This window comes from Charadrius vociferus, unplaced genomic scaffold, assembly GCF_000708025.1.
Source record: "Charadrius vociferus isolate BGI_N301 unplaced genomic scaffold, ASM70802v2 scaffold245, whole genome shotgun sequence".
Lineage (NCBI taxonomy): Eukaryota > Metazoa > Chordata > Aves > Charadriiformes > Charadriidae > Charadrius > Charadrius vociferus.
The window spans coordinates 223,886-235,884 of record NW_009648533.1 but is presented as its reverse complement, the minus strand read 5'-3'; the positions used below and the strand labels follow the sequence as shown (position 1 = coordinate 235,884).

General features: G+C 41.1%; 3 protein-coding genes and 1 pseudogene across 3 annotated transcripts in view; all 4 read right to left on the bottom strand.

Moving 5' to 3' along the window:
* Window positions 1-1,266: 1,266 nt before the first annotated feature.
* On the bottom strand, window positions 1,267-2,349 carry LOC104287155 (UDP-glucuronosyltransferase 1-1-like). The gene is made up of 2 exons (XM_009885822.1): window positions 1,486-2,349; window positions 1,267-1,296 (listed from the first exon to the last, which is right to left on the bottom strand). The coding sequence occupies exons 1-2, from the start codon at window positions 2,347-2,349 to the stop codon at window positions 1,267-1,269; spliced, it is 894 nt and encodes a 297-aa protein (XP_009884124.1).
* Window positions 2,350-3,808: 1,459 nt separating this feature from the next.
* LOC104287154 (UDP-glucuronosyltransferase 1-1-like) lies at window positions 3,809-5,669 on the bottom strand. Its single transcript, XM_009885821.1, has 2 exons — window positions 4,833-5,669; window positions 3,809-3,832 (listed from the first exon to the last, which is right to left on the bottom strand). Exons 1-2 carry the CDS (start codon window positions 5,667-5,669, stop codon window positions 3,809-3,811), a joined length of 861 nt encoding a protein of 286 aa, XP_009884123.1.
* A 2,569-nt stretch (window positions 5,670-8,238) lies between these two features.
* LOC104287153 lies at window positions 8,239-8,763 on the bottom strand (annotated as a pseudogene).
* Window positions 8,764-9,210: 447 nt separating this feature from the next.
* LOC104287152 (UDP-glucuronosyltransferase 1-8-like) overlaps window positions 9,211-11,999 on the bottom strand; it is a 10,492-nt gene continuing 7,703 nt past the window's right edge. The window contains exon 3 of the mRNA XM_009885819.1: window positions 9,211-9,279. Coding sequence (XP_009884121.1) covers window positions 9,211-9,279 — 69 coding nt within the window. The remainder of the gene's footprint in view (window positions 9,280-11,999) is intronic.

The window sequence follows — 11,999 nt, the reverse complement described above, 5'->3', positions numbered from 1 at the left end:
GAGGCTGCATCCATCCCCTCAGTGCTAGTCATGCTGTGCTGGACGCATCAAAGCAGACCTGCTCCATGTCTCCATTCATTACGACTGGGTTTACTCACCAGAAATCTGGTGAGTGCTGCCCAGAAAGAATATCCCCAGCTCCACGCTTTTAAGCAATCTATGATGTGGTTCTCCGGATGATCTTTAGACTTATTTGCTGTGTGGTAAATGTCTAACCACGGGTATGGCAAAGATGGAATAAGAGGTGCTAAAGTTCAGCCAGTTTGGCAGGCAGTAATCAGAGCAGCAGCTAGACTGGAAAACACCCACCTCTTTGTATTGAAAGACACTGGGATTTAAGGAAATGAGGGATCCTTCAACAAGTACTCTGCTCAAAAGTGCTGATCATTAATTTTCCAAACAAGAATTTTCAGTATAGGAAAACCTACCCTCCTGCCAGTCCAAATCATTTTCTATTTGTAAAAGATTAGAAAAATATTAAAGCTTCACATGGAAACCAGTCTGGTTTCTTTATCAGTTTTATACCTTGACATTATAATTAAAGCAGAAAAATGGCTAAGTTCATTTCCCTGAAAGGTCTCTTTTTGGAAGAATAAAGTAGCGGCTGGAAGGAGGAAGGTCAAGGGAATGTTTTTTGCCAGATATATTTAAAACTGGATTAGCAACTCAGAAATACTGTTCTGGATCAGCCTGGGAAGAGCATGCACCAGGGCCATGAAAGCAAACACCACTAATGCATAAACATGATTTGCAGTCAGTCAGCCCTAATTATGAAAGTTATTGCACAGTTATTATTATTTTGACCATACAGTAATTTACTATGAAGGTAGAGAGTATGCACCAGAATTTTTTTAAGGACATTTACCAAACTACTGCAGCTCTAGGTACACATTTGTAGCTAGCAGCTACATAAAGCTCCAACAGTTTTGCAGGAAATTGCATAAAGAATCCACAGGGTGAAAGGATAAGCCTAGATTGACAAAGCAACCAGAACATTACCTGCTGTCTGACATGTTATGACACTTTATTTCTAAATTACGAAAGGATGGTTCTATTAACTGAAAAGATTCATTGTTTTTAAAAATCATTTGTGACAGTAAAACAAATAGTTTCAAGTAATAATACTGATCTGGCAAATACAAGCAGCAGACCTGCCCGCTAAGATGGGGATCACCCTCACTGGTGGGTGTGTGCCTTGTTAGTGAGAGTGCAGTGATAAACTAATTCCACCTAGTCCAAAGAAAACAATTGCAAAAGCAAAAATACTTAGATCCTGCTAATGCTATAGAAGAGTACCTGCAAGAGTGGAAGAGAATTATAATCAACTCAGTTTTTCACCAATTTTCTTTGTATTTACAGTATACCTTACTGCATGTACAAATCCCACAAACTGATGTACACAATTATACACACATACACACAGAGCATTAGCAAACAGCCTTTTCCCTTCAAACATTAATACATTTTAGCAAGGAAACCACTGACCTGAGATAATGGCTTTTTCTTTCCACAGTTTATACCTCCAATGAAAACTATGTTGGGCATCACTGGCATGGGATACTCAAAAACAAAATCCATTCTTTTAAGCCAAATGGATCCATGGCTTAAGAGCTCCTTCATTGTTACTGGTCTGTGGAGAACATCTGTGGCCAGAAGTTCAAATGGCAAATAGGCAAAATTGCAAAGAAAGGATTCTGATGATTTCAGAAATAAGTTTTCCATGCGTTGGATAAATGTCATGTGGTCTGAGTTGTCTGTAAATGTTCTTGGGACATAGGAAGGGGGGTCTGGACACTGGGTAGCTTGCAAATCAAAACTGCAGGGGAGTCCCCGTAAAAAGAAAATCGATGGGATAGAGAGGTGCAGAGCCAGTATTTGTCCACATGGTACAATGGGATCGGTGAGAACAGCGTCAAACTTACTCCCTTCAAGATATTGCATCAGATCCTTATTGTGCAGTAAACTGGTACAAGAGGAGACATAGAGACCAGAGATGACTTGAACTTTTTTGTAAAGTGCAATAATTCTTTGAAGAAAAGGCCTTCTCTCAAAAAGATCATTCGCAAATGAATGCATGCTTGCTCCCAGTTTTTCCCTCGTTAAAGGCACTGGATACATTTTCAGAGTGTAATATTCAGATGCCTTCACATTCAAGTTTACTTCTGGTGCAACAACGACGATTTCATGCTCTTTCTGGCTTAGAGCTGCCAGCACTGAGTGCATGCTCAGCCAGTGACTCCCATCCATTGGCACCACCAACAGTCTTCCACTATTGGCCAAGCAGAACAGAGACAGAAAAACCAAAACCCTCGCAGAAACTAAGTAACTGTATTTACTTACATGAGCCATGTTTCTAGAAATCCAAAGTCTCTTCATCTGCCCTGACCTAACAGATTTTAAATAGACCCACAGCCCCCTGCCAGGTTCTCACACTCCCCCTTACTGATCCAGCTTTTCCAGCAAAACCGGTTCACCAGTAACCATTCAAGGCATTGATGAATCATTTAAGGAAAGTGATAAATCAGCTTGAATTGGGCAGAACCCGGCTTAGAATCTGAGGCTCCCTTGGTATGGGTCCTTTCTGATTGACTGCCCATGCTGATTGATGTTAGAGTGAACATAAAATCAGACTCTGCAAAACCAAATTCCTAAGTTTTTGAATAGTGCTGGCACTTGGAAGTAACTGGGCTTGCTGAAAGCAGATGTTAAAATGCTTTCTTTCTTTCTTTCCTTCTTCTATTTCTTTCTTTTTGATAAATGTTTTATAGCTGGTCTGAAATGCTTGTCAAGTTTATGTTTAAAATTATAAAATTATGCCACTATACAGCATGATATCTGTGCATAACCTAAGGAGGAGGCTCTGTGATTTACATACAGCTCAGCACTGGCGTCAGGTACACCAGGTACAAATTTATTACAGTAAGCAACACTGCAGCAGAGGCTTGCATCAGTGAAGGAAAACCACCAAATCCATGCTATCATGCACAATACTTCTTTGTTCTCATCCTGACTTATCTTTCTGTGCCTCTTTCGATCATTTTCTTGTTCCAGGAGCAACAGGAAAGAAAAGCCACTCTGTTCCTCTTGTATCTAATTAAATACAGGAAAGCCTGCACATATACAAACGTACAAATACAGAATTAGCCCGTAACAGCCCTCTTGTTTCAGGCCAGGAATTAATTTTAAATCGTAAGAGGTGATGTTATTACTTCAGATGAAAAACTAGAAGTAAGATACCACGTCTGAGCAGTTAACAGATACTTGTGATAAACTTGTCAACCTGCAGGATTATGTTTTGCCGTTTGATGTAACTGTGATTCAGAGACATAGTCGGAAGACAACAAGAAATTAGGAGTGAAGAATCGGTACTTCTGCAATAAATATTGCTGCTGGACTATAATATTTAGCCCCTGAGCAAGATGAGAGTGAGACTGAGCTTTGTCTTCAGAGGAAAGTCCGATTTTAACTGGGAGCTGCCACATGGCCACGCCTGCAGGCAGGATGCTGCTTTCCCAGAGGATCCACCTGGGTTTGTCCCAGGGTCCTCAAACCATTAAGCAGCTCTGATGGACAGAACAGATAGGAAAAAGCATTACCCTGATAGAAGTGGTCATGTGGGGGGATGACATGTAATTTGAAAGAGGCTTTTGTGAAAAAACAAGATAAGAACACTAGCAGCTTAACAGAAATAAACAGTACTTTCAGCTGAAGTACCAGCAGGAGTAAAGCAAGCCTAAGGGCAGTTAAGGTTGGCTCTGGGGAAGATGTGCCAGGCTTGTAAAATGCAAATCTATTTTGTTGTGAAGCTTCACTCATTCATGTTCACAAAGGCCTATGAATTTGGGGGAAGAGTAAGAGTGATGATAGGCCAGAGGAATCCATTCCCCAGAACTCAGAGAAGGCTGGCAAGTGAAAAAAGTTCAAGGGAAGAATAGAGGAGTCTGTTTATCTAACATTCACAAAGGATAAAACTTTATCTTTTCTGGGAAACGATGTGATTTATTGCTGAAACTGCTGGATAACACTAACTACAAATTCATCATCTGCTGATGAGAGCTGTCTCCTCCTATATCTCCTTTTCCACCTAATCCCTGGCTTCACATGAGGCTGTTCTTACAGCACAAGTAAGCAAAAATGTACATCACATGCAGCAATAAGCTAACGTACATCACATGCATGCCTTTATCAAGTACTTCTTAGACCACAGATGCCCAAGCAACCACCCATCAACATTTCCCTAACCAAACTGGATATCTCCTAAAAATGTAGTTGAGAATTCAGGTGTCTAGTTTTTGTGATGGAAGTTGTTGTTAGGCCAAAAAACTTCAGGACAAAATATTAGCCTTTGACTCAAATATAAGACTGCTGTTACAGAAAAGAGCACATGATGTTATTGCACATAACCCAGTGAGTTATTTTTCTGACCGGATAAGCAGCTAATGGTCTTGAAGAAATATTCTACTGCCTCTTATGTGAGGCAAAGATTTTTTGGAAGAACCATTGTAATTCACATACCCTTTTTGCATTAATTCCTGGGCAAGATGGTGTTTGTGTACCTGACTTCACCTGGAATTAAACACAGCATAGCACGTGGTCCCCTCACCAAACAAAATTCCTGTGATGGGCAGACCCAAGGAAAGGAGGTGGAATCACATCTTGTGCTCCTGGTCTGTTTTTCACGTGGATTGGCTATACAGAAAGCATTAATCTAAATTATGTCTTTAGGTAAGAAATATCCATATCAAACACACTACTAAACTGCACTCAGATCATGCAGGTGTATGACTGCCAGAACTTTTCCCTTGTTATACCCTTCCCAGCCAGTCACTGACCTGAGATAATGGTTTCTTCTGTCCGCAGTTTATGCCTCCAATGAAAATCATATTGGGCATTACAGGCATGGGATAGTCAAAGACAAAGTCAAGTCTCTTCAGCCAAATGGATCCATGACTTAAAAGCTGCGTAATTGTCATCGGCTTTTGGAGAAAGTCTGAGGCCAGGTTTTCAAATGGTGAAAAGACCATACTGCAGGTGAAAGACTCTGAAATGCTAATCAGGAAGTTCTTCACTCTCTGAGGGAACGTCATATGATCTGTATTGAGTGAGAACATTCGTGGGACATAGGACGGTGGGTCCGGACTCTGAGCAGCATGAATGTCTATAGCGCATGGAACGCCTCGCAAGAAGAAAACAGTAGGGATAGAAAAGTGCAAAGCAATTATCTGTCCACAGGGTGTCAGAGGATCTGTAAAGATGGCATCAAATTTAGTTTCTTCGATGTATTTCATCATCTCTTTGTTGTACAGTAAGGAACTGCAGGAAACTTGAAACATGGCAGAACTCTTTCGGAAATTATCCCAAGTATTCAAAAATCTAACCAGGAAAGGCTCTTTGCTAAAGCAGTTTGCACTAAATGAGCGAATAAGTTCTTCCATCTCTCCCTTTTTGAAAGGTACAGGGTACGTTTTCAATTCATACATCCCCGAGGAATCTATCAGTATTTTGTTGTCTGGTGCGATAACAACTATTTCATGCCCTCTCTTGCTCAGCTCGGCCAGCACTTCCTTCATACTGAGCCAGTGGCTGCCCTCCATTGGGATCACCAGCAGTTTTCCAGCAGCGGCAGGACTTAGGCAGCACAAGAAGGGAAGCAGTACTACCACCAGCATGTTACGAGCTGGACAGACAGGAACTCATGCACGACAGGCCAGGGGTGGTTCACAAGCTTTTGTAGCTACGCTCCACCTACGCAAACACACCACTTGGCAATGCTTCCTAGTGATACCTCTGCCCTTTTGACTTGCCTCACATTTCAGGTGTTCAAAAGTTTGCACGCAATGGAGTCACGGTAGGTGATTAATAATTATAAAAGGTTGAGACAAGGTTTGCACTTCAAAAGCAGGTTTACATGAGCACGAGAAAGGTGTGTCTCCTATCATAGACTTCGCTCACCCAAGCCGAGACTACAGCTCAATGCCTCAGCCTTTTCTTCTTCCCATAATAGGGCCATAGCCTCATGACACTTCTTACCGCCAGCAACCCTGCAACTTCTGCTGACATTTGCTGACAACATGCTCTAAGGTGTATGGGAATCCATGAAAGAAATGCATACACAGAGTGGATGGACAGAAACACTGCTGACCCCACATGGTAGTACTGGGTATATAAAAAGCACACTAAAATGACTGCCATCTAGTGCTGGAGTTCTCTGTGCCACTGAAGGCTGACAGTTGTCACAGAGCGTAGTAATTTGGTATTTTTATATGTATTTTCTTCTCTAATTAAGTCGAGGCAAGTTGTACTTTGAAACATAACTTATAGTAAAGATAAATACGAGAAATCAATATTGAAGTACATGGGTTTTGTTTTTTGCTTTTTTTTAATAACCAAAACCTGTTGGTACAACTGAGAAAAATGAATAATTTTTTTCATTGATGCAAATGTGCATTTTTTTGAAGAGATGTAGCCAACAAAATCTTTCCCCATCTCTAAATATAATATCCATCTAACCTCTTATCCTATGGGGTATAAAACTAAATTGCAAAACAGCAGTTCACAGTTGTAGATAGATAACCTAAACCAACAACACGTTTCTAATTCATGAACTCACGAGTTCATGGCCAATGTCAGTTCAGTTCATGACTGAACAGTTCATCAACTCTATGGGTCCAGATTCTTCTTGGTTATAAATTGCTGTGTTTTTAAATGTTGGTGATAACCTCTCACCACAGAAGTTTATAAGTAGGTGACTGGTGCATTTGGGATACAATTTGCTCTTCCAGGGCATTCAGGGCTTTACATCACTGGTGGAGCTTTCTTTCACATGCAATTTCTGTATGCTTATTTTCAAGCCTGGTGGGAAAGCTTTGACCTTATTGAGAACTTGCCCTCCAAAAAGAGCAGCCAGCTCCATCACCCACATTCTCCCCATATTGGTAGTTTACAATACAGGATTAACTTAATGGGAATTTTCAAACAGATCAGGAGAAGGTGATGCACAGAAACAGATCTGTTGCTCTTAACCTCTAAAAAGGCTGTCAAATGAACGCTAGAAGAAGATGCAGATGCAGGTGACAGATGAAGAGAGAGAGTCATGGATGTCTGATGTGGGGCATTTACAGACATCTGCTTGAGTCTTTAATATCCGATCAGCAATCTTTCTTGCTCCTGACTCCACATGCTTTTGAAAGACCCCTTGCAAGCAACTGCTGCTCCTTTTCCTTCATTCGAACAGATATAACCAGTTAGAGAGAACCAAGTGGCACTAGAGACTGTCCTGATAAGAGGATTGGCTCTGCCACTTCCAACACAAGCACTAAACATACCTACCTGGACAAAAGCAGATGATATTAGGGCTTTCTTCTACCTTACTCTGTTGTGGGGGTACTCACAATTTGCAATACTTGAATATTCCTTTTCTGTTTCGATCTCCCATAGAATATGCTGTACTTGATTCAGAGTCCTGGTTGGTACACAAAAAACTGAATAGGAATTTACAGAAGACATCCATACCCAGAAAAGCTTAAAACCTAATTAAATAGCCTATGAAAAAAAGGGGAAGATACATTTTTAACAGGCTTTCTTTGGGGAGTTAGATATTGACAACTTGACATAACAGGGAAGATGTAAATGAATCTGTCCAGCAGATGGACGTGACAGAAAAAGAACTGATGAATTGCTAAAATCTCAAGTCCTATAACCTGCACAATCCATGAAAGGAGAATGGGTATACAGAAGTATGGACAGACAGTTCACAAGAAAGATGGAAATGGAGGACACCATAAGGCAGACAGAGAGTAGACTGTGCTTGTGGATGTTCTTCAGTGTCTTTCAGAGAAATACAGCCAACTCCTCTGAGCCTGGCTTTGATCATAGGGACAGCTCTTATGGACATGGACATGGCATAAGAAACGTAGATGAAATGGACGCTACCAAGTCTGACTCCTGTTGGGAGGAAAGTTTGCAACTCACCAAAATTCAGGTGAGCTACAGTTCAACAAAACAGCTTATGTTTTGCACAAAAGTTACTTGTCACTTAAATTTTCATATCTGATAAGACTTTAGGTTTGCCAGGATATGATTTAATCTGAATGCTGGATACTAAGAAATAACATTTCTGCACCATGCAGGATTTCTCATTAGCTTTCTATCTATGCCAAGGTGTTATCAGTTAGGTTTTGATGTAATGATGTTTAAACATTTAAGTTCTTGCCTTTTCAATAAAAACAAAATAAATCTTTATACCTGAGACAGTTTTTTCTTCTGATCACAGTTTATCCCTCCAACAAAAACCATGTTTGGCATCACTGGTCTTGGGAACTCAAACACAAAATCATATCTCATTAGCCAAACAGATCCATGGCTTAGAAGGTCTGTAGCTGTCACTTTCTTTTGAATAATCTCATATGCAAGTTCTTCAAATTGAGTGAATATAGGCTTACAGTAAACGAACTCCAGCATACGGACCAGCACGTTCTTCACACGTTGAGCAAATGTCATGCTATCTGAATTATTTAGGAAAAGTCTAGGGACATAGGAAGGAGGGTTTGGACACTGGGTAGCTTCAGAATCCATACTGCAAGGAAACCCCCGCAAGAAGTAGACAGAAGGAACTGAAAGATACTCAGCAATTATCGCTCCACACATCAGAATTGGATCCGTGAAAACCACATCAAATTTGCTCTCTCTCAAATAGTTCATCATGTCTTCATTGTGCAAAAGACTCTTACAGTTGGTGAAAAAGAACCTGGAAATTTCTAACATGCTTTGATACATTGTAATAATAATATTCAAAACAGACTGTTCAATAAAATGAGCATTAACAAATGACTTGAGGGCAACAGCTAAATGTTCCTCTGCGTAAGGTATTGGATATACTTTCACTGTATAATTCTGAGGCTCCTTTGGCTTCATATGCAAACTTGTTGACGGCACAACCACAACAACTTCATGTCCATTTTGCTGGAGTTTCTCCACTACTGGGCGCATGCTGAGCCAGTGACTTCCATCCTGAGGTATCACCAGGATCTTTCCACCTTCAGCAAAGATTAAAGATGATATCAGAAGAAGAAATATCCCAGTACGTTGGTAAAAACACTGAAATAGAAGAGCCATTTTGATGGAAGCAAACCGGAGAGTTCTGCTCTGGAGGCATCCAACACAGTACTTTATATGAAGGTCCATGCAAGCTTTAACTTTTCTGCAGGGAACTTATTGACTGTAGAAGTAAATATTTAACTTCCCAATATTGTTGCGGTTATCCTTCAATATTGCAATTACCTACATAACAGGGAAGAGGAGCAAACTGTTCTTGAAAAAAGATGTCCCCTCTTGTACTTTGTGTTAATTTTTAAGCTTGGAATTATGCCAGCACATTCCTTCCTTCATGAAACTAAGACCTAGGATGTAATCTGGTAATAGTAATTGTGGTTAATACCATTGGCTTGGTAAGTACCCAGTGAGAAAATAAGCCTGGTTTTGCTTTCAAAAGGCAACCTTTAAAATACACCCAGCAGAATGAATAGAAATTACAACATCATTTCGTTTATGGACTAGCCTAACTGAGAACACCTAACCTGTATGTAGAAGGCTGACGTTAAATTCCCACCTCCTGGAATGCAGTCAAGCCTGCATGTCTGATCACAGCTACCAGGATGTACCATACAATCCGAAATCTGAGGAGAACAATAATCCTGTTTGGCTTTTCTCTCCATGGTACTAGACAAAAAAAAAAATCAACTAAATGATGGGTTCGGGGCAAGTGAAGGAACAGGAGGCTGGCATAGACCTTTTGGGACACAAAGAAGGAGCCTTGGTCTTTGGTCACTGTCCTGAAAACTGTTTTTATATATTGTGAGCAAGACAAAATTTAGGAGGACATATGATATCTTTTACTAATCCCACTGATACATGCAGAGAAAACCCCAACAAGCAAACTAAGTTACTGAGCTCTCCTCTCACTGATACAGGTGGTAATGCAAGAAACCACATATAGGTGTCTCCTGGACCTCTTCAGCTATGAGCCCTAACAGACCTGCAAACTCACCTTTCCTCTTCCATATTCACTTCTGAGCAGAAGCCCAACTTTGATGAGAAGAGAGATCCTCTCTGATTAAATTAGCCAGGAACTTGGTAGTTGGACTTGTGGGTTTGAATCCACTCACAGGGAGGCACAAGCTGTCCCTGAGGGAAGAACCGATTGCCGGGCTGTTATACAAAAATTAGGTGGTAATACCCCAGCTTGGGTTTCCAAAGAAAGCTCTACTAGGGTGGTGTGACCCTTTGTTTGTTGGCATTTGCTGCTATCTCAGGGCTTTGCTGAAGGAATGTTTGTCTTTATGCAAGCAAAAGCAATGCCAGACCAAAGTCTTTTGGGTGGTGCTAAGGAAGAGGTCCTAGTGAAAAGTGCTGATGCAAAACCATCAGCAGCACAAAGTTTCTCCTGTTCCTTCCTTTTATAAGTGGTGGTGGGATTCCCAGCATCTTCAGCATGGAGAAACAGACCCTTACAGCCTTAGGCAATGGGGTTTGTCTCAGTAGGCACCCAAAAGGTGCTAATACTGCTCTGCGTATTTCCACGCTGTCATGCTGACATCGAGGAACTACCTTTAGACATGGAGAACCGATTTCTAGAGAGGGCCAAAATATGAGGGAGTGAGAGGTGGGAGACAGTTTTGTAAGACACAGACCGAAAGCATGAGACTGAACAGATTTACAAATAATTCTGATTAAATGCTGGAAATTTGGAGATAAAAGAGTTTATTGCAATTGCTGTGACAGCAACTGACCAAATCCATTTGGAACTTGCTACTCAGTGTTTTTTACTCTGCACTTAACAGCAAAATTAGCTGGCTGAAAACAGCCAATACAAAGTTCCAACGTCTATAAGAGAACAAGTCTCTTGCTAGTATGGCTACGCTTTCTTATGGACTCAGCAGACTCCCTACTTTTTGTACCAGACCATCAGAGCAAAAACTGTGGAAAAGGTGAGGCAGCAACAGGAAGGACAGGATTTAAAAAAAGATAAATTAGAGGTAAACAGAGAACAGACAAATAGACAAAGAAAGGATGAAGTTCTTAGGTTAGCACAGAATCAGCTGAGGTCAGATCTAAGCTGGGTAATTATTATTCAGAAAAGTAACAGACTGGCTTATTTTTCAAAATAACATGGTAGGTTTACATGTGTTTGTTGTTCATTATGCAGTAGCAAAGGGGACCTGGACCCCTTTCAGGTTTGAAGGGTGTGGTGCTCGTTGCTGACTCCTGTTGTATGTACAAAGGAGCACCAGAGTAGTTTGATGACCAGAGGTCTCAAAGACTGAGCGCCGTGTTCCAGCTCAGAGGAAAGGCTTCCCCAATGGATACTGAAGAACATAAAATTTATATTAAGCAAGGCTGAAGTTTGGGTGACCCAAGACTGCAGATTTGTTTTCCACTCAGAAGTATCTCTTGTGGTAAGACTTGTGTGGGTTACTCCAGGGTGTCCCTGAGCTGGCAAGGAGCACTGCAGCAATGGAACAGCGCTGCACTGACATGCAAGCAGCTCTGAGGAGTTGAGACTGTTTGGACCCTGAGCCATAACCATGTTGAGGGGTTTGGGTGCAGGTGTGCTTACCACCCACCCTGTGATTCTTTCAGATGGAAAAGGTACTAAAACTCTCTCAAACTGCTTATCTCTCAGTTGGACTGGTTGTGATGTGTAGACGTCTTCTAACCCAGGGCAGCAAACAGAGAGCGGCACTAAGGGAAGAGGATAGCAAATGGATACCTCAGCAGCTACTTATATATAAGCAGCACTAAAACTAGAACTAAAATGTTTGTTGAGGCAGCCTGAAAGTGTTGGTATCATCTACTGGATTTGTCTTCCTGTTGCTCACCCCTTTATGCTCTGGGTCTTGCAAGCAGGAAAAAGTTGCTCAAATGCAAGGGTGTGTGGATGATATAATTTGATTTTCCAGCTTTCCAGATGATGGATCAGGCTTATATATTTTGTCAGCAGG